The sequence below is a fragment of the Anguilla anguilla genome, chromosome 9 (assembly GCF_013347855.1).
Source record: "Anguilla anguilla isolate fAngAng1 chromosome 9, fAngAng1.pri, whole genome shotgun sequence".
Lineage (NCBI taxonomy): Eukaryota > Metazoa > Chordata > Actinopteri > Anguilliformes > Anguillidae > Anguilla > Anguilla anguilla.
In genome coordinates, this window is record NC_049209.1 from 11433249 (window position 1) to 11455434 (window position 22186).

General features: G+C 39.4%; 1 protein-coding gene across 2 annotated transcripts; it reads right to left on the reverse strand.

The window, feature by feature from the left end:
- Positions 1-263: 263 nt before the first annotated feature.
- Positions 264-21697, reverse strand: rnf128a (ring finger protein 128a). Of its 2 annotated transcripts, none has more exons than XM_035434400.1 (7): positions 21186-21697; positions 11096-11343; positions 7125-7196; positions 6891-6973; positions 5471-5567; positions 2848-3007; positions 264-1705 (listed from the first exon to the last, which is right to left on the reverse strand). In XM_035434400.1, exons 1-7 carry the CDS (start codon positions 21601-21603, stop codon positions 1584-1586), a joined length of 1200 nt encoding a protein of 399 aa, XP_035290291.1. In that variant the 5' UTR covers positions 21604-21697; the 3' UTR covers positions 264-1583. The 2 variants fall into 2 exon arrangements, with proteins under 2 accessions (XP_035290291.1, XP_035290290.1); XM_035434399.1 differs by lacking the exon at positions 21186-21697 and adding an exon at positions 18078-18670.
- Positions 21698-22186: the final 489 nt, after the last annotated feature.

The following is a 22186-nucleotide window of genomic DNA, read 5'->3' on the forward strand; positions in this document are numbered from 1 at the left end:
TGTCAATCACAATTCAGCCAAAGAATCATTTCTGGTCATTAATAATGGCTTTAGATAGAACACAATTTTCTTTTGATGGATCTGGACAGAAAGTTCAGGAAGGGTGTACACCCACTATGAGCTTCACATTACATTTTCCACAAACTAATTACACAGCCACACTCAACTGGAGGAAAACAAGTTGAAGCGCTGACTGCTTTGATATCTTAATATCGCCACGCTTGATACAGTATAGACCCCATTTACCGCTCAAAGACACTGCCTTGGTTTAATAAAACAAATTTTATTTACAATTCATTTAAATTTTAATATAAACTTTAATCATATATACACTTATAAAGTCTCAAATGCAGCCAGTTAAGAAACAAAAAATTGAACAAATACTATGTCCCTTATTCAATTAAAATACTTTGGAGAGCTCCACCTCCATAGTTTTAAAAACATCTAGTAAAGTTACAAACAAAATAACATTATATGAAAAATCAACAATAGCTAAAGCATTTTAAGGCACACATCTTCAAAGTGGGTAAAAAAATAATAATTATAATGTATGTTTGTGTGTGTGTGTCACTGCGAAATGCGAACAAAATAATTTCCAAAAAGTAAATGAACTAATACAAAACGAATATCAGTAAATGAACATTTTGTAACACAATGCTGTTACAATTCCCATTATGCATAATGTCAGGCAATATGAAAGGGTTGAAAAGTGATAAGCTTATGTAAGGAACAATAGACAAAAGTGTCCAGTAGGTGGAGGTAACCTCAGTTGTTGCATTTTCAGTGCCTGTGAGATAAAGAATTTTTGCCATCCGTGTCAATTCTAAATGAATTTTTCATATATTAGGGCCATACTATTCATTCCTTTTCCATTAAAGTTAAAGATGATTTTGAAAAGCAAGCTAAAACCAGGCTTTAAGTACAAGATAACTGAATATGTAATTAAAGTGTTTAAATGACAGCTTAATTTCAGCATGTAAATCAACTTAAGGGTACAAACTGAATTAGAAAGCCACTTTCGCTGAACCTATTTAAAATGTACTTCACATTTTGAGGCCTTCAAAATAAAATTTCATCTTTCGAGTGACTTGAACTATATCAGTAGATCAACAATGAGACTGTTACGGGCATGTCTATCCAGATTGCCTGCTTCAAAACCTAGAGGTAATAACTTTTTAAAAGTACAATTTATAACCCTACGTCTGATTAACTTATCATTAGACATACATACACTTGCAATCAGAAGATTAAAGAACACACTACGATGTAATTTAAACCAAACAGCATGGAACTGTACAATGCAGGACAGAAGATTCTGTAGTACCATTTTCATTATAGATGGCTAAAGACAACAAAGTGGTGCCCTATCCAATCTTTACATTTAGACAATATGCATAGACAGAAACATACTTTTCTAGCAGTGATCCCACATTTTCTGTGCTGGTTGTGCATTGTTTGCCAGATATATCTCTGTGACATCTCTCTCTTTGACAACCACAAAACCAATTTCAGTCTAAGTCTATTGTGGCACAAGTCCGGCAAGAAGTCTGGTTCCAGCTTTAGTGTTGGAGTGCAGAGACTGTTTACGTCCTGGGATTTTGGTTGGCCCGAGCGTCTCCCTCGAAAGCCAGGTTGTCGTAGTGGGGCTGGCTATCCATTCGGACTGCTCCTGGTTCCGGATCCGGGCCGGCAAGCTCACGTACAGCTGCAGATCAGAGACACAAGTAGTTAGGGGACTTCACTCAAATTACGAGGTCTCACTATCTTGCATATACACTTAATCCAACTGTGTTTTGCCACACACCAGAAAGCCAAGCATTCATAGAGTGCTAAACTAGCAGAATAACATATGAAGGCAGGATGTGTACATACAATGCTTATATAAGGACAAAAGATTTCGCAATACTGCTTGTATACTGTTATGCAATGACTCGATGACAGAAAGCCCAGAGAAGGAATAAATAAGGTTTAGGAATGCGCTCCAATCAAGTAAATATTACAATAAAGCCTTGTGTTGACAGACATGAAGATAAATGTGTGGCATAAACAGAAGTACTAGCAAGATGGGAAAAGAAATCATGCAGAGAGCATGTGCAGACCAGACCCCAGATTTCAAACACAGGTGTTAAGACACAAAGTGGACTTTCCCAGAGCCAAGAGTAAATAGCCATAGACACTAGCACATATTGACAAGGTGATGCGAACCATTGAACTGGAGGGTCTATGTACAGAAACAGGAAGAAGATAGGACGAACAGTCACTGCATATTAGGAAGCAACGCCACAAATTGAATGAGGAAACGATTCATGTGACTTTTCAGCAGCACATTTCAATGAGCTGCTATTGTCTTTTACAAACCTGGGCATACAAACTGAGTTTTTTGGAAGAACGGAGTAAGTTTTAAATGAATTAGGCAAATTCTCATATAGCTTGCAAACAACCATAACTTATATTCGGTGAGATCAGAAACCTCACCACTCTATCCTAATGTTCTCAATTTGTCATATGTAGTTCTACTTCTGCTTTAAATTGAGAAGCTGAAGTGACCATGCGTTACGAATTTGGTTCTTATGCAGACATGGTAAAATTCATGATAAAGTATTTAAGTTTAAAGAAGGAACCCTTAAGCCTTAGAAACTGTATTCAGTTAAGCTCAGCTAAAGGGCAAATGTTCTAAAATAGTAAATTTCAATGCTGGTGGCAGTATGCTACTGAAACCAAAACAGGGCTCTGTAGGCAAAGAAAGAATGTTAATTAGCATGTAATGAAATCTGCAGCTCAGTGAGAAGAACAGCCCAGGTCAGTGGACTGTACTCTACTGTCTCTGTAGCATAAAAAAGGGCTTACTCTCAAAAACAGTGGTGCCTTCTGTGGGGATGGGGTGCTCCTCCATGCCCTGCACAGAAGCATAGCCTGAAGAGGCAGTCTCGCTGTGTGTGTCCTCAGGGTTGTAGGGGTACGATCTGAAGTCAGGTGGGATGGAGCCCTGATGATGGTCCTCCTCGGGCTGGGGAACATAAAGGAGATTAGTTACTTTTTCAAAATGAATTCATGGGGGTCTGGACTGTAATTTTTCTACTCATGATCCTGAGTAGTGGCAGAACGTGAGGCAGAACAAAACATGTAGGAGAGGCTGGGAGACATTTTGAAATTTTCTGTCCTACTTAAACATGCACATTGACCGACTGTTCACTTGAATTTATTTATTTATTTATTTATTTATTTATTTATTTATTTATGTATTTGTTTGTTTTCATTTAAAACTGGTATCTCCAATCCCACCCAATTCGCAAAATATATTACAAGCGTGCTCATATACAACTTGCGGTTCTCCACCGAAATGTGCGGTGCCAGCCAGAAGCTTCTTTTCACATCATAGCTACAATCCACATACGCACACTGGGGGCTGAGGAGACCCAATCATACTTGTTCTCAGAGAGTGAGCCACAGGCAGCCCCATGGAGCAACAGGGTTGCTTGAGCAATGAACACTGCTATCCCTGTCAACTGAATCCCTCCCATATAGTGCAGTCCACAGGAATTTGGACAGTGATGCATTTTCCTGTTGTTCTGACGCAGTATTCCATCACAATGAATCAAACGAAGCAATGAATATGAGGCTAAACTGCAGACTGTCAGCTTTAAATTTAGGGTATTAACATCCACATTGGGTGACCCACATAAGAATGACAACCCTTTTTACATGTAGCCCCCCCCCCCCCCCCCCCCCCCCATTTTAGAGAACCAAAAGTAATTGGACAAATTAATATAAACTTAAATATAATGTCATCATATTTAATATTTGGCAAATCCTTTGAATTCAATGACTGTCGGAGGTCTGCAACACACAGACATCACCACATGCTGGGTACCCTCCCTGGTGATGCTCTGCCAAGCATGTACTGCAGATAACTTCAGTTCTTGTTTTTTTGGGGGGCTTTCTGGTTTCAGTTGTCTTTAACAAGTGAAACACATGCTCGGTTGGATTCAGGTCTGGTGATTGACTTGGCCAGTCAAGAACATTCCACTATTTGCCCCTGAAAAACTTTGTTGCTTTAGCAGGTTATTTGGGCTGCTGCAAGTTGAAATGCATAGTTACTGTAGCTGCATGTCCAATGAGCTTCACGGCCTTTGGTTGTATCTGACTAGATAAGATGTTTTTGTACGCTTCAGAATTCAAACTGCGGCTGCTGTCAGCAGTCACATCATCAGGAGACAAGTGAGCCTGTTACAGTGGCAGCTGTACATGCCCAAGTCATAACACTGCTTCCACCATGTTTCACAGATGAGGTGGAATGCTTTGGATCATGAGCAGTTCCTTCGGTCTCTACACTTTCCTCTTTCTGAATTCTGTCACTCTGGTACAGGTTAATACTTGCCTCATTTGCCCATAAGACTTTGTTCCAGAACTCTATGTACAGTACTTTTCTTACGCACTTTTTTAGCTTTGACTCCAACATAGCCGTTCTGTTCTTGAGGCTTATCAGTGGTTTGTATATTGTAGACAATCCTTTGAGGTTACACTGGTATAATCTTCTCTTGACGGTAACAGCGGTCTTGTGTGATCTACCAGGAAGTTTGCTAATGCTGAGCTCACCAGTGCGTTCTTGCTTCACAACACTGTACCAACCAGTTGATTTTGACACACCCAATGTTTTGGAGTCTGTCTCTGATCAGTTTATTCAAATTCTTCACCCTCATGATGACCCGTTTTACTGGCGCTGAAAATTCTTTCATCCTCATGTTGACAGACAACAGCAACAAACACAAAGGTCACACCTAGAATCAACTCCTGACCTTTTGTTAGCTTTCTTGTGCATAAACTAATGATAAAGCAACACACAGATGGCCAAGAAAAAGCCAAGCATTCAATTTTCCGGTTACTTTTGTTCCCCTAAATCGGTGGAAAAAAATTACAAAAAAGGCTGCAGTTCCTATACCGATCCGCCAATATGCATGTACATACCCTCATACAAAATCAAATAAAAAAAGAATCAAATCAAAATCAATTTAGTGCATTTCACAAACAATTGTCACAATATGCTTCACAGACAACCCTGGCCTAACCCCCACAGGAACAAGACTAAGGCAACAGTGGCAAGGAAAAACTCCCTGGTAACAGATAGGAAGAAACCGTGGAAAGAACCAAACTCAAGGGGGGAACCCATCCTCCTCAGGTCAGCTCAGAGTGTAGCTTTGTGACCAACACGGTCAGTCAGTCAATGTACATATTGATCAGATTAGTGGCAGCTAGAGAAATACAGCTGACAGTCTGCACTTTACCCTCATGTTCATTGTATCATCATTTCAAATCCAATTTGGTGGAGTACAGAGCCAAAATATAGAAAACTGTGTTATTTATCTGTTCATAAGCACAGATATCTCTTCTAAAACAAATATGCATTTGCAGTTAAGTTAGGGCTTCCCTAGTGACGTTGGGACTGTGTTGAGAAAATCAAAAGTGCACCCACCTCAATCCCTAGGGCCTTCAGGATGTCACATTTACACATAGGACAGGTCCTGTGCTCCAGTAACCATGGTTCGATGCATGTCTTGTGGAAGAAATGACTAGAAGAAAAAAAAAGGATCAACACAATAGATAACAACAAAAAGTGGACAATAACAGGTTAATCTCATCTGAGCCACCAGTGGGCTTTTAACAGGCTTGTCGGAGGTGGACAGATCACTAATCAACAGCGTGTACAATGGGCAACCAGCCACCATCCACAACAGCAGCCACAGGGCAGCCAGATAAGTTTGTTTTCCAAAGGGCATGGGATCTGTAGTCAGCTGTATTGTGGGTAAGTCGAATCTCATCTTTAAACTGTGTTGCTTTCTGTGGAATGTTCTGTTGTAGGTCAGTCCTCCTCAGACACTCAAAGGCACTTAAGAGTGTTTCCAAACGACCTGTTTAAATGACTGCGAGTCAGAGCAGGTGTTCAATACCGCTAAGTGCATTAAAATATGCCAGGAAGTGTCCTGCAAGCAGTCTTCATGCACAGCAGCCTTGTCTCAAACATAAAAAATAATTTTACTGAAATGGATATGCCAAGACTTGTGGGTAAGTACTGTGGACACATCACATGGGTCCAAGCTTTTCAAAGATAAAAATAACATGCATATGAAATAGCACTCATACATTTTTTTACATACATATTTTCTTCAGAAGGGACGACCTTGCTTTTCAACATGAATGTGAAAAAAGTGTGCTCTCAATTTCAGCTTTACCTTCTGTTGCCAGTGCAGGTTAATTCAAATACTACTCACTTACACTAGGTAAACCAGTGTCTAAATATCATATTCAATTCAGCAATGTTGTTTGAGGTTCAGGTTGCAATACTTTTGGGGGGAATTGTCTAAGTATGAAAGTATGAAATTAAACAATAAACACACATCGGCATGTGCAATGACTGTCCACGTAACCCTTTGCACTGGCATGTTACAAGTGAATTTTTCAAAAGATGTTGCATCCTAAAAAGTACAAAAATGACCAGTTAGATTATATCCAGATGTGCAACAATATTTATTCTGCTTTGTCGGACTAGGCAAGTTAATTTCTAAAGCAGATATAAAACAAAACCATCAACCAAAATGCTGGACAATCGAGAAATACATGAGTGTGCAAAGCAGAGGACAAAACTTAAACCACGCAAGTACACACGAGAACAGGGACAGACCTTATGTGGAATTAAAAGCAAAGGAAAAAAGACTGGATTTGAAACAAAAATAAAACAATGCAAAGCAGCACTGTATGTAAAACTGCACCTTCATATTAGCACACCAAAAAAATGCAACAGCACTGAATAAATTTCACATTTATTCAGTGTGAAATATTTGCATGGCGTGGTATATCTGTGGAGGTTCTCTTCACTTTGAAAGGCCAATACCTACTTGCAGGTGAGTATGGAGAGCACGTCACCAGGCTTGTAGGCCTCAATGCACACAGCACAGGTGTCAGCATCTGGTCCCGTTTCCTAAGACACAAAAAGAAATTTTGGACTTTAAAGGCGAACCACGTCTCTTTGCCTTGGCTGATGATATACAATACACCAGCCACAGAACTTTGCATAAAATATAATGTCATGTGATTTCATTAAGCCAATCAGAATAATTTGACAGGTGTACCTGATCTCCCTGCTTCAAGGTCCGAATCTGCAGCTGGCCAATGGCTTTTTTTGCCTCTGCTTTCAGCTGTTTCTGCAAAAGGGAATGCAGGAACATGGTGAGGGTAGGTAACCACGAGCCTGTGGTACACTGGGATCTGTAGTCTTACATTATATTATTTGCTTTCTTCCCCTCACTAAGCCATTACACCTGACGCACTCTGCAGCCCTACTACACAGCTGAGTTTTACCACAGCTTAAGGGACAGTTACCTTGGCAAAAGGAGGCAAAACACAAGTATTACTCTGGGATTCATATGCTGTGTGCTTAGGGCCAGATATCAGGGCCCTAAAGACCAACCCACGCTGCTGTTTGCTCTCACTGTACAGAGAAATCACTGGGTAAAGGGCATAATTATGCATTCAGACAACAAGAACACCATTGTGCTCCAGCTGCACTGAAGCACTCGCATGCATCGTGCTTAAATAAGAACAAGCCTATTACAGGAAACAAATGACGTGGTGGACTTCGGCTAAACCGTTCGGTACAAATAACAGTATCCACACAACAGTGCAAGATCTTTTTTCTTTTATTACTCAAGTCAAACAGAAAGCCAGACTTCATTAAGTAAACAACCTGTATTTGAAATGCAAACAAAATCTGGCACTGTTTTTTTTTGTCAAGTCACCGCTACTCAAGGGCACAATTTGGTTCAATGAGAAAGAAAACAAACCAAAGTGATGATGTCACGGTCAAGGCCCGTATTCCCCTGATGAACCCAAGCACTTGATTACAACTTCATTAGGAGACATGACCGTGTTTGCGTTATTTAACTGCTCCTGAGAGGAAAGCTTCACTGGAAATATTACATCAGCTTCTGCAGATCGCGGTGTGCACCACCTCGAGCACCTAACGCAAGTTCCGCTCATGACACAGCCGTGTTTGTTTGCGACATACACATATTTCTAACAAAACTAAATTGATATTTACATTTAATTTACCGATGACAAATTTACACTGTGATTTTGAAATCAAAGAAAAGTGCAAATGTTATGAAAAGTAATATTAACCCAGCCGCAAAACAAGCCATGAGCAGAGCTGTTACATTTGTACGTGCCATTTGTCTGTATTTGGCCAGGCAGGTCACGTGAGACCTTTCTCTTCAATGCAGTAACGACCAGGGAAAGAAAGTTGAGCAGATAGTGCAAGTAATTGAATAGCCAGATGTAGCAGGATAATTAGGTGGAGGTTAGGACAGATTCAGTATTCCTGTGAATTTGACCAGGACACAGGGGTAAACACCTCCACTCTTCCAAAAGCACCATGAGATTCCGAATGACCACTGGAGGTCAGGACAGCAGTGCCTTGGAGTAGACAGGACGAAAGGGTCAGCACATGACTTCTGGTTCTGCGGTGAAAAGTCCACTGGAAAGCACCGATGCTCACTTAAGTGAATCACCAGAGCCAGGAATGTTTCAACATGTTTTTGGGTGAAGTAAAAAAAAAAAAAAACATGTCGCAAACATTTAAAATGCGTCATCAAATTTATGACAGCGAATGAAGAAATACAATGCGAAAATAAATTCAGTTGCACGTAATTCAGTTTCTCTCAAACAGGGCTGTTGTCATTTGGCAGAGAGCGAGATGATTTTGCATACTATTACGGCCTGAACAAAGGGCTCCTGTGGTGCCACAGCCGTCTGAGTGGGCGGGGCCCCGTGCTGGCCACCGCGTTCCTGCATAATGGAAGAATTTCCACGTCTGTCTTTCTGGTTTTCTACTCTTCCTTCTGAAAAATATGGGCCTTGTGCAAGGGTGTCCGCTTTTATGTGCATTCCACAAACTCTTCAAAACTTTTCAAACCACAGTTGCAATTCAATACGCTTTACACAAAAAAAGGGGAAGTGATAAAACTAAAATGACATCATTCAGTGATAGCAACAGCAGCTAAACAGAAAAAACAGCAAACAAGGTCAGATAACTTAGAAAAGAAGGACACTAATGAGTGGATTTAAAAGAAAAGAAAATCAAGGGATAATAAATACCGCTAGGTAAAAGAGATACCAAAAAGGTGTGTCTCATGATTCCTTTTAAGAATGTCCACAGATTCAGAGACTCTCAGATCCTCTTGCAGGCTGTCCCAGGGCTACAATAGCTTGAAAGCCTCTCCATGTTTTTTGTTCTAGCCTTTGGAACATTTTAGGAGACCAGTGTCGGAGGATCTAAGAGTTCCACACCAGTTTACGCTGTGGTGTAATGCGGGTGCGTTACAGGTGGACTCTCCTGGCACTGTCTGTTCTACGCTTTAGTTCAAGTGACAGTCTCTCCTGTTCGCAAAACTGAAAAATGACAGATAGGCTAATTCTGAACACAAAGCCTCACAAAGAGTTTCCAAGGCTTAGACTTTCCCAACTCAGAAAGAGAGAACCGAGTTCCTCTCACTGTCCACTGAGACATTGGGTGATAGCTGCTGGTGTTGTCTGAGGAAAACGCAGACTGGCAAGATTTATTTTTACCGCTGGTTAACACCGACGACGCACAAGGTTCAGTCTGCCAGCGTGAAGTCAAGAAGTCCTGCCAATTATAAATATTTCATAAGTGAAGCTCAACATCTCTCTGCAACAGGAACTCACATTTCACAGTAGGACTGAAGTCTGAGACCACAGTGCCAACACAGGAAACTTTGTGCTTTCTACAAAAAAAATATATATATTAGTGTTTCAGACTGCGGGCGCCTGAGACACATACAAAAGCCCATAAGCTGTGAAGATGATGTGTAATTATATTACAGCGCAACTTGGAGCACAGTGAGCACAGCAGGATTACGATTTAGGACTCAGGGGCATTCATTACACAGATTATCACAAATTATCTTGGTTCAAATGCAGCCCCGTTCAATGGCCTGAGCTCCCCCTGTGTGCCGAGAGCTTTGCAACATGGTTGTGCAACAAAGGCAAATAAATGTGGGGCAAATGCAAAAGGCTCTGACATCATTCTGCAACAATTCAACACCCAACCAGTTTGGCTATTTAAAGCAACAGGCAGGACAGGCGGTGTTCTGGACATATCTGTCAAACAACTTTAACAGGAAGAAATAATAAGAAAATAAGAAAATTTAAAGAAAAGCAGCCAATTCACCTCAGATAAAAGGTCAGATTGTGCTTCTCTGCTTTGGCTTGACTTAAGACCAAGTAATGTATCCTGACTTACGACTTTGAACCTTGATAAACCCACAAGTGTCAGAAAAGCCTTTGATTGCACGCTGACTCCTCACTGCAGATTACACACAATCTAAAACACGTTGTATTTACCTAAAACATTGTCTTTGAGGCTACTGGGCTGAATGGTGGGAACAAGATGCGTGTGTTCAGCTGTCGAGTGCTCCTGATTTTCGCTGTTCCACCAATCAAAGACAATTATTCATAGAATCCCTTTATTCCAAAGGACACATTTGAAAAAGCACTTCTTGTGAAACCAAATTATCCTGCTGCACAACCATGAGACACATCTGCGATGGCAGAGATACACTACACAGATTCAAAGAGCAAACAGCGGCAAACTGCTTTCCATGTTCTACTGTCCTACTCTGCATACATCACCTTAAAAATCTCAAAGCCCGAAGCTCATTATTGTAGTACAGTACAGGCATGTACCAGACGCTCTTATTCAGAGCGACTTATACAGAATTGTTTTGCATTTACACATAGCATCCATTGACACAGCTGGATAGGCTATATACTGAAGCAAAACAGGCCAAGTACCTTGCTCAAGGGTACAACAGCAGCATCCTTCCTGTGAATCAAACCTGGAACCTTTTGGCTAGGCCAGTTCCTTAACCATTATGATACACTGCCGCCCCCATGACATGAATTATGCAAAGAAATGTTCAAGTCCGCAGCAGCGACACATATATTCACCAAAGGGAAAACTAGAGCACTGCATCAGAATAAGATTGTTTCCTTTTACATAGAGCTTGGGCTCTCGGCGTCTCACCTGCTTACGGCTCTGTTGCCGGACGCTGTTCAGGCGGCGGGCCGAGTAGAAGATAAAGTAGCCGACGGTGGCAGCGGTCACCACGAAGAAGGAGATGGAGACAAAGAAGACAGAGTACTGGCTCATCCAGGGTCCGTGCTGCTTGCCCACCTCGATGCTCATGGTGACAGAGATGCCCCTTTTGATCAGGCTGACAATCTCCATGCCCCGCGTGTGTCCGATCATGATGGCCACAGTGTTCCCGGTGCCTGTGGGGGTGAAGACACCAAACTCAGAAAAGAATATTCTGTCCACTGTCATACCATCAAGCGCAACATAACATTTTATTTTAAAGCTCTATTTTTGGCCAAATTTTCTACCATCCCCAACAGTAAAATTACTTAAAAATTGCCATGAAAGGATAGGATAGAACAGGACACCTATCAGTTTTTTGCCAATACTGCTCCATTGAAATGGTACATTACTCAACCTTTGGGATCAATTGGAAAGCCAACTGCGAGCCAGGTCTAATCACCCAATCAATGCCCGTCCTCACTAATGCTCTTCTGGCTGAATGGAAGTAAATCACGTTATAACGCGTGATATTTACAATTCAAAATCGGGCTGACCCCCAAGCCGATCGGAAGGGTTAATATTCTGCCTGTAAACACCTTACAATACAAGATAATCTAGGCAGGTAATCGGTAATCCTGTAGTATGAGGGGATCAGCGATGGAATCTTGAACTGAAACCCGCCACAGCCAGTGAGAGCCCAGCTGACTCAGAAGTGGAATGCTTGTTTCGCTCTGAAGTCACACTGGATCATGTGAGTTTGAGCACTCATCATCGTGAATCATAAAATAATTGGCAAAAGGTTTCAAAAGTATCCTTGCTAAACTCTGACACATCTGTGATAATCGCATTTTACACTGGTCTTTACAATAGTAAAAAAAGAGATAAATTATACTTTAGTTTACTCAAAAAAGAATGGTGTAATTTTTTACCAAAAGAAGTGTAAAACCTGTGATAATGACAGGGAATGAAGTTGGTCAAAATGTATAACATAACATTAGGTGAATTATACTTTACGTTTGCTTTATAAACAGTTAAATGGACCACCCGACAGCTACACAAACAATAGAAAGATGACACATTCACAACCTGAGGGTTAACTATCCCTAACTGGAACTCCGGTTTGTTGCATTTTAGTATCAGCCATTTTCTCAACCATTCAGGAGACAAATTCAAGTACTGAGTACAGAAGTAGTTTCCTGTAGGCTAGTTGTAAATTCTTAATTTAAAATCAGTCCTTCCCAACAAAATCAAACACATACCCTTTTTTCCCTGTTACACAATAAAATTAATCATATTTTAATATATAGGCTACATTCAGTTTTCATTATGATACTGTCGCAAAAAGATAAGTAATGTCAATGGATAAGCAATCCATTCAATGCTTTACTTGAGCCACTCTTTTCTTGTTCATTTCTTTGCTGAATGCAGAACAGGTGAAGAAAGTTCTTACAAAGACTACACTAATCCACCAAAATAGTGAGCTTGTGACAAACCTTACCAGTTAAGTGACTGCTTTGGCTAGATATTTCCATATACAAAAACATGCATTTGGTAGTTCAAGTTTTTTCAGCTATGTCATGTACTTTGGTCCTGTACAATTCAACAATCCTCATTTAAAATAACCTCAGAACAATTTCACATCAACCAAATTATCCCCCATTGCAACCAAATTATCATCCATTTTATAAGACGCATCACCTTTAACAAATAAAACTAGTTACAATAAATTCTTAACCATCTCTATAATGTTTTCTTATTATAGAGAAAAACCTCTTGCAAATCCATCAAAATTAAAATCAGATATAAGCAAGGCATAGTTACCTCACTGATATATCTTGATGGGGAATGGCTGTATAAACAAAAACTTATAACAATAATTTAAACAAAATTGCATCTAGGTGGATCCTCGGACGTCAGTTAATCTGCAATCCTAAAGTACATTTACTTGTGAATATGCAAATAAAATACACCAACAACACAAACTGAGATTACACAAATGCACCCCTTCACTAGAACTATGAATTTTGTTTAACTGATTTCCTTATCTTTTATTTTCAATAGTTCGTATTAGTAAGTATATTTTCATAAATCTGGATAGATTTGTGTTTGTCCATTGTACTGGAATGTAAGACTACTAAAAATGGGTGGCTTAACCACTAGCCAACTCTATGAAAGTTATTGTTTGACAAAACTGTGTATTGTTCATTACACAAGCCTATACCATGTTGACAAAAGTAGTCATCTGAAAACTGATGCACGTGAGGTGTAATAAAAAAAGCAGGGTAATAAAAAATGGAAGACTTGCTGTGGTTTCCTTACCAAAGAACTGAAATTGCCTTTAGCTGAAGGTGTTGTAAACAAAGTTAATATGGATCTGACCCCCTCAGACAAACACTACAACACTACGGCATGACAGATTCCTCGCGTTCGATGTGGAACAGCACTTATGTAACCATTACTTGTGTATAATGGCTAAATTGATATGTATACATCAGTAGACCAAATTGATTTTGTGACAGAACAGTAATGGATTAAGTATCCCTGTTGCATACTAAGCAACTGGAACACTGGATGATACAGTGCTGTATAATAATAGAAACTGGTTTAACTGGCTTGTGTTTACTGTGGCAGATACTGCTTGGCAGATACTGCTTGGCAGATACACACGTCTCACACCAGAAACCTGTCGAACAGGCCCAACGGACTGTAGAGCACCATTCCGGCGAGTGGAATGTTTTTATTTTCTTCTGCTCGGCTGAGTGTTGTCATCCCTCTTTCGGGCTTGCTAACTGGTGGTCACGCCGAAACCACGCCTAAAATATGGTACGTCCGCATTTGAGGCAGTCTAAGGCTGTCAAGCAAGTTGTTAGGAATTCAATCGCTGGGGCAGAAGTAAAGCAGGTGAAAATGTGAACGGTGTAAAAGTTTTTTTCATTGAAACAATTTGTTGAGATTAAAAAATATATATTTTTGCACACAAAATATTTTTTCAGGCTTGCTGGTTCATCTCCACCTCCAGAAAGCTATTTTTCTGTGAGAAAAGGCCTACATTTTCATGCGTCAAGTCCAAAACATTGAGGCTTCCTGACTGAGATGAACATAAACACCAAGCCTTATAACAACCATGCAAGTGTTTCTCTTGACTCATTTGCACATTTTCCCCTGAAATTTCAGCAGAGCTTTTTTTAAAAAAAAAATTTTTTTATAAATGCAAAAGACTCCTTGCAATTTTGACCCTGTAGCCATTGTGATCAGACGCAAATCTCACACGTTCAGAAATCTTGCTGTGTGCACAGCCTACAGCTCAAACCCATGCAAATAGGAGGGGCTGTCTGGTACCACAGTTCACAAATGAGTGCATACACCCAGCCTGTGATCTTGTTCTGCTAAGTGCGGTGAAAACCCCGTCTTATGTCTTAAAAGCCAAGAAGATAGAAAATTGTCCACCCAGTAGAGCTAATTTCTGAAAGGAGTGCAAACAAACATATGGGAAAATATATCGCCACAAGAGCTGGCATTAAGGTCCCATAGCACAAGTGTCTAAAGGCTTTACTTTCTCTCATTGTTCAACAGAAAGAAGGCATTTGGTACAAGAATATGTGGATGAAAATTAGCCAGCTGGGAGAAAATGAATCAATTTATTTGCAAGCAGACACCGTTTTTTGTCTGCCTGTATCCATGGGGGAGGGGTTACATTTTATGGATGCATTAGGCATAATTGCACCAAACCTTGTTGTTTGAGCAAATGTATACACAAACAAGTGTTCTGCAAGGCCTAGTTTTTCCATTTACCAGCGTTCAGATCTTTATTAGTATCATCCTCCATCTTCTGCTTAAGTAGGCTTGCTACTACTAAAAAAAAATTCACACAACCAGATTTTTCTGGTTTAAGTTACAGCTGGGTGGGGAAAGCCCCATACCTACTCTATACAGCACAGAGGGTATGACACTTTTCAGGGTTTCCTACAGAAATAACCAAAATGACCACAGACTCTCAGCCCTGAAGAACATGGCCTTCTGTACCTTCTGACCTCATGAAAAACACACAGAACCCAGATACAACTGAACACGTTCACAAAACAAAGTCTCAGACTTTGCTTATTTTTCGTTCCCCATATTCTTCTTTTTCCTGCCGATTTCATCATCACAAATACTCCAATCCCACAATCAATAATTCTCTCCAATGGAGATTTAGCTACATCTGCCAGTAACAACATCTGATCCAGTTAGTCGGATCAAAACAGCCAATTGCAGGATACTGGGATAAATAGGCAAAATGGACATATAAGGAAGTGCACATGTGATACTATTTCAGCCAATAAAGCACATTTTTAAAACTTTGTGACTGTCATCTTTGTTTTATCTGAAAGCTAGCTTGCTTGCTAACAAATAATTGCCAAAAAAGTCAAATTATTGCTTTTACAGCTGTAGGCCAATAATATTTGTGGGAAACTCATGTATATTTCTGAAATGCATTCTCTGTCATTTCACATGCAAACCCCACATGATATCGTTTCATGACTAGGGCTGGGTATTTTTTCTGATTTTGATGATACCTGTACTAAAATGATACTTTTGAAACAGTCCAGTGCCTAAGGTAATCTACCTTTTTCAAATTGATATGAAAATGAGGCCAATTTGCAACACACAATCTCTATTCCAAAGCAATGCTACCCAATGTATCATGAATTATTTAATGAAATCGGCCCTGTGTTTTTCATCTTACCATCTGAAGAGAATGTGATCATTCAAACTTTATGTGTCTTATCAGTTTAAAATAACAAAGACTTTCCTCAAGGAAGAAGACACCATTCAAATTAATGTTTTTTAACAGCTGATACCTTTTCCAGAAAAGATATGTTTATACTTGGTTGTCAAGTTAATTTTACAAAATGTTTTTGTATATTTACAACTTAAAAGAAGTATTTATTGCAAAATAGATACTGTAAATAGATTATCATAGAGTACTTTATAATCACCATTGAGAAATTACTTTAGCAGCATAATGACATTCACATTTACAAACAAATTTACACCAAGAAACGTGCAATCATTTGCACCAGGGAAAGTGGGAATTAATAATAAAATATAGATAAAAATGACAAATATTTAAACAAATATTGAATCTTATAAACCTATCCAGACATATGTTTGCCCCATTAATGTACTGTATGTCTGTGGGTCAGATAAATATAGCCAAATAAGCAAAATAGTATAATTTATTTAAAAATGTGAAATAATAATAAATAAATTTGTGAACACTTCCCAGAACAAAATAATGTCAATACTACTACTACTATTCATGATATGCTATTCAAGCACTGTATGGAGACAGTTGTTGAAACATATAGTGTAGTCAATTAAAAAATGTAAGCATAACAGCTAAATTGCAGATTACTTCCACTGTAAATGATTGCCATTCCACATTTTCATGTGACACATAAATTTAGATCACATTGGGCCTCATTCACGAAACATGTGTACGATCACATTTGATTGTAAATTGCGTGTAAGAATGTTTCCAAGAACATTTCGGCATTCATTCTTTTTTCTTATCTGCATTTGTTCATAGCTGTTTCCTTATGCAGATTACATGAACAGGATTGCGCATAAAATTTACAGCCAGCATTCATCATTTCATACACCTGGGATATGCGCAAAAACAAAGGTCTGCACATGGGTCATGAATCTCATATTGTTGATCATAGAAACATTTTTAAGAACAAAAGTAAGAATAATTTAAATAGAGTTTTGTGAATGAGGTTCATTCTCTTCAGATGTTAAGATGAAAAAACACAGGGCCAAATTACATGAAATAATTTAGGAAACACTGACAGCACACCTACTGTTGGCAGTGTAGGGTTAGAAATCTGTCCTTAACCATCACAAACCTCTTGAGCCAGGAACAAAGACATCAGTCTTGGCTGAAAACGTGATGGTCAATGGCCCTATTTCGAATCCTACAATGTGAACAGCCAATAGGTGCGCTGTCTTTGTCTGATATCAACACACCTGAGGAGGGCTAAGATAAAAATCTCCAAAAGAATCCTGTTGGAGTGTTATAAAGTGTGAAGGTGCATGATTCCCAGTGTTTGCAGAAACTTAAGATGTACGAAACTCTAAGACTAAAAAACCATGATTGTTGTTAAATGTGTGAGTGTGTCAGACTTTAACTGTATAGAAGTAGTCTCGTGTAAGACCAACTTAATCATAGTATTAAACGTTTGAATTGTCTCGGAGGCAGTTATAATTTTGATTCTGCATCACAAATCAAACAGATTTCGCTTACTCCGGAACACTGCAGCTATTGTGAATGAATATGCTCAAACAGATCATTTCCTTTAGGCACATTCTTACACTAAGTTCAAGCGAGAATTGGGGGAACATTATATCCTAACTGCTCTAAACAAGACCACCAGGGCACAGTTAGACAAAACGACCTGAGAAAGAAACTATTTAAAATGCGTGAAAAAACCATGAAGTTCTTGTCGTGCCTGCTAAAATGCCTGTATTTCCAAAGACCAGGTGCATGGCAAAGACATATTATGACATCAAACAGAAGGTATGAACCGTCTTCCTGGTTCCAGGCAAATAATTCAAAGGTGAACTGACACAGAATGGTAACATGAAATTTAGAAAACAACTTAGTTCAATTAGCCTATCTTGATACTGAGTTTTGTTTCCAATCGACACCTTTACAAATGTTTGAATAACCTGGAATTTGAATAACACCCATCAACAACTAAATAGTAACAATCCTAAAGTCACAAGACCAAAGATAGGTTAGGTTGCCAAGCAAAAAAGTCGCGTGTATCTGTAATTAACAATAAAAATACATTGATCCATCACGTTCAAAGCAACAGCAAAAGTAATATTCGATCAAGGTGCGCAGCTGCGTAAAATGAACACAGAATTAGAGAAGACATACCTGGATGAGACATCTGGATCACCCTATTTTCTGTGCCTGGCTCGTTATAGATTACGACAGCTGTTGCTCCTTTACTGGCCGCAATATTGATCTTTTCTGTAAAAGTACATCCATATCCACGCTGAATCAGGGCGATCCAACTCTTAGCATCGCCTGGTACATCATATAAAGTCTCCAAATCACAGCTGTGGATCGGCTCCGGTAAAAGCACTTCCCCAGTCACAGGCTCTCTCGGAGAGTCTTGCCCGTAAAGTCCACTTTCCTCTTGTCGCCAGAACGTTTCGTTGTTTTCAGAATCAAAAAACGAGACATTCAAATATGCAGTATATAAGTAAGTCGCTTGCGCGAAGTGTAAACTCGAAACCTGAATTATATAAGCAACAAACAACCACGAAAGCAAATACCGTTTCGTATGAGGACCCATATTTCTTATTTGTTGTGTTCTTAGTTAAGTGCTTTTCGGATGCAAGTTACCATACGAAAATGTGGTTTTTAAAACAAGACTAGGAAGCAAGTCAGAACTCCACGAAGGCTTCGTTGGACGAGGTTGACAGGTGAACTAGCTGAGCTAGTTGGATAAAGCTGCCTCCCCTCCTAATGAGGTCAAACTATATTTGAACACACCCATCTAGTCCTTAAAGCGACATTGGCCGATTTTCTCTCAACCAGGAAGCGACTGGTCCAGTTCAATCTGTCGTAAATATCCGAAACTGCGTAAAGAAACATAACACCACTTGTACACTTTATTAAACGATGCGATCCCCACTTTAGAGTAGCTTTTTTCATGACCTTTGACATTGCACTGGGCACCTCGCAATACACTGCCTAAGGTGGTCTTCCCGTCATCGCGTATTTCAGTGCACACATTATTCTGCGCACGTACATAATATGAGAAAAAAGAGATCAATTTACACATTGATGTAAAGCTGATTATACGATTAGGGGTGTTTCAGAACAGTTTATTTAAAAGCACTTTAATTGTTGTCTGTGAGTCTAGGATTAAAAATAATGACATTGACAGTGGAACAGTCAACATACAAACGCTCGCGCATGTATAATGCCAACAACCATTATCTGAGAATACAGTGAGCCACATAAGACGCGCCGCAAAGATTAACATATTCAAATTTCCACATTAGCACACGTCGCCATCTATCGGTTGATGCAAATAAGACTGTAAATAAATTCAATATACAATTTCGCTTCAATTGTGGCCCATTGGGCCAGTGTTACGCAACTCCAGATCCACACATGCAGTTTCTGTGAAACACTCATTATTAAAATCACGAAGCATGACATATATTCCAGTATGGCATCACATTTAAAATACACATTTTAAATTTACAATTTTATCCTACCCCCTTGTGACCAACCTCAACCTCTCCCATGAGTGCAGTGACCAATTTCGTAAGGCTCATTTTCAAACATAAATGAAAAATTCTGTATTTCCCAGTTCCAGAAAGTGTCAGCTAGCCCATGCTGGATAAACTTTGTGTTCAACAAAATTATTTGTTTTATAGCATGTATTCATGCAAGTCAAGAACTTACGGCTTCTGTGATATACAAGTGAGACACACATAAACCTCACAGCACATCACAAACATCTGAGCTTATTTGCATGTTTTATATTCACAATAGAGAATAACACAAACAAGATCCCCCAAATATATAATTTCATAAAAAATGAAAAAGTAAAATCAACACAAAATTTAATAGCATTTGGCTTTCAGTCTATGAATTAATTAAAAATCATCAATGTCAGATATATCTAAATCAATCAGGCTGTAAATACTAACTGTGTTTTCCCTGGATTCCCCTATACTAGCAAAGAGGGCAAACAATGACCATTGTGCTTTTACTGTTCTGTTTATTAACATGTTAAGCTTTCCTTTAGAAAGATTTGAAAAGAAGAACTCTGTATACGTTTTAAAACCATTTTGTATGATCAATAAGCCCTGATAACTATGTAGAACGTATAAGAACACTGCTTGAAATTTTAACGCTTAATGCAATCAAGTGATATAGTTTAACACTTTATTTATATTTGAGTAATTATCTGTATCATCCTGTATTTTAGTTCTCGATGCACTTTGTGAAGCACTTTGTGGTGTACTGCTGGAAAGGTGCTGTACAAGTAAATATTTTATAAATTAGTTTTTAGTATTCATGCAGTATTGTTTCAGAATTTATACTTTACGGATACAAGTGTATTGACACGTATGCAGTTTATCAATATTTAATAATTTATTTAGATTAGAGATAAATACACAATTTCAAGCTGAGTGGGTAACTGTAGTTTGAAGCTTTGGTGTCTATTGCAGTTTCAATTCTGATGTAAATAAATAAATACACCATTCACATTCTCTGTTTCTATAATTTAATGTTTCACTAAATAATGCAGTTTAGTGGAAAAACATGCTTGCATACTGCAGCACCTAGCAACTGTTTTGTTTGTCTGCAATACTGCTGCACATCACCTGGATACAGAAGAGTCTAGAGAGGAACACTGATGCTTCATTTGCCTGATCTCTTAACTACGAGTGTGAAAACCCACATCCACAGCAACACGTTGGCTCTTACTCAGATCGCAACTTTATATGTACTTTACACTCTAATCTCAGGACCTTCTGAGTTAAAGTAATGATGAAACAGTGCAGAAACACTATAACCTCACTTAGTCTCCTAGTTTCCTTATATAATGAAATTCATTTTGCAAAACACTATTTCTGCAGGAATAATAAATGTGAAATCTAATACCAGGCCTCTTAATGAATCTCCCGAAATGGTAAGAATCTCTGGTACCACATTTTATTTTCATCAGATACAATGTTTCCCATTGGACAGGACATTTTTGTTTGAGAATTTTTTAAATGGCGTTCTCTGTATTATTTTCTATATTTACTGTAATCTATCGCAGCACCACAGGCATGTACAATAACTTCATAACAATCAGTATTCATGCAGAATTTGAATAAATGACATGGCTCATCTATCGACAGCCAAAACCAAAAATACATTAAAATGAATGCCAGAGGCTTAACTACATTTAAATACCTAGGCATGTGGATTCAAGTCCCTGGAAAACATAGCAAAGACAGGCACCCTTACCACGGTGTATCATGGGGCTTTTCTCATCACCAGTTCCAGCCAGGTTGTAGATCACCGCAGCCACAGCTCCATTTTCTTTAGCTGCCTTGATCTTCTCGGCAAAGGTGCAGTTCCCTCTCTCGATCAGGGCAATCCAGGTGTCGGCTGAGCTATTAAAGCTGGTGTACGGGCCACAGGCCAGGGGGTCAGAGGCAGGCAGTTCCACCTGCCCTACTACATCACCAAGGAGAGAGTTCAGCCCATACATGCCACACTCGCAGGTCTGCCTCACGGTCTGGTTGTCAGTCGAGTTCCGGTAGCTTATTCCCACATAGGCTGTCCAAAATACCGTAGCTGACCAGGTGTGTCGAATGGCTGTCATGGCCAGCGAGAGCCACAAAAAGCAGCTAATGTCAAAATGTGTTCCTCGCCTTCCCATTATCTTAAAAAACACGAATGCCACACAAAAGCCTTCAGCTTACTTCAGCAGGAGCTCGTTTGACCCAGGGCTGCACCGAATGGCGTTGTTGGTAAACTAACACCTCCCATTCGTAATCCTAGCTCACCCTACGTCAGCTGCAGTTCCAGTTCTGCGTCAAGACTCAATAACTTTGCTCAAACCCTTTTCATCTGAGCGAGCCTGCCTGTTTAGACAGGACCGGAATATTTGGGAATGGCTTGTTCACTTCATTCCTCTGTTTTAGGAGGGGGTTGCTTTGCTCCTGTTCTATCACAGTGCTAACCCTTCATATTAACAGACTTGCCTACAGTAGGTCTTAAAATAACTGCAATTTATTGAAATCAGTTTTCACCCAAAGTTGTTAAAATAAACGACACAATCCAAGTGCGGGTAATGTAAAAGAAGTGGGATATGAATCAGGAATCACCCTGAGCCAGTTCGGGACATAGCACATGCATTATGCAATGTTCCATTGGATAACTTTCTCCTGAGAAACTAGTCCGGGCAGTTACCATGTAAACACCAGAACAATGACTTGCATTTACTGTGTTGAAAGTCTGTG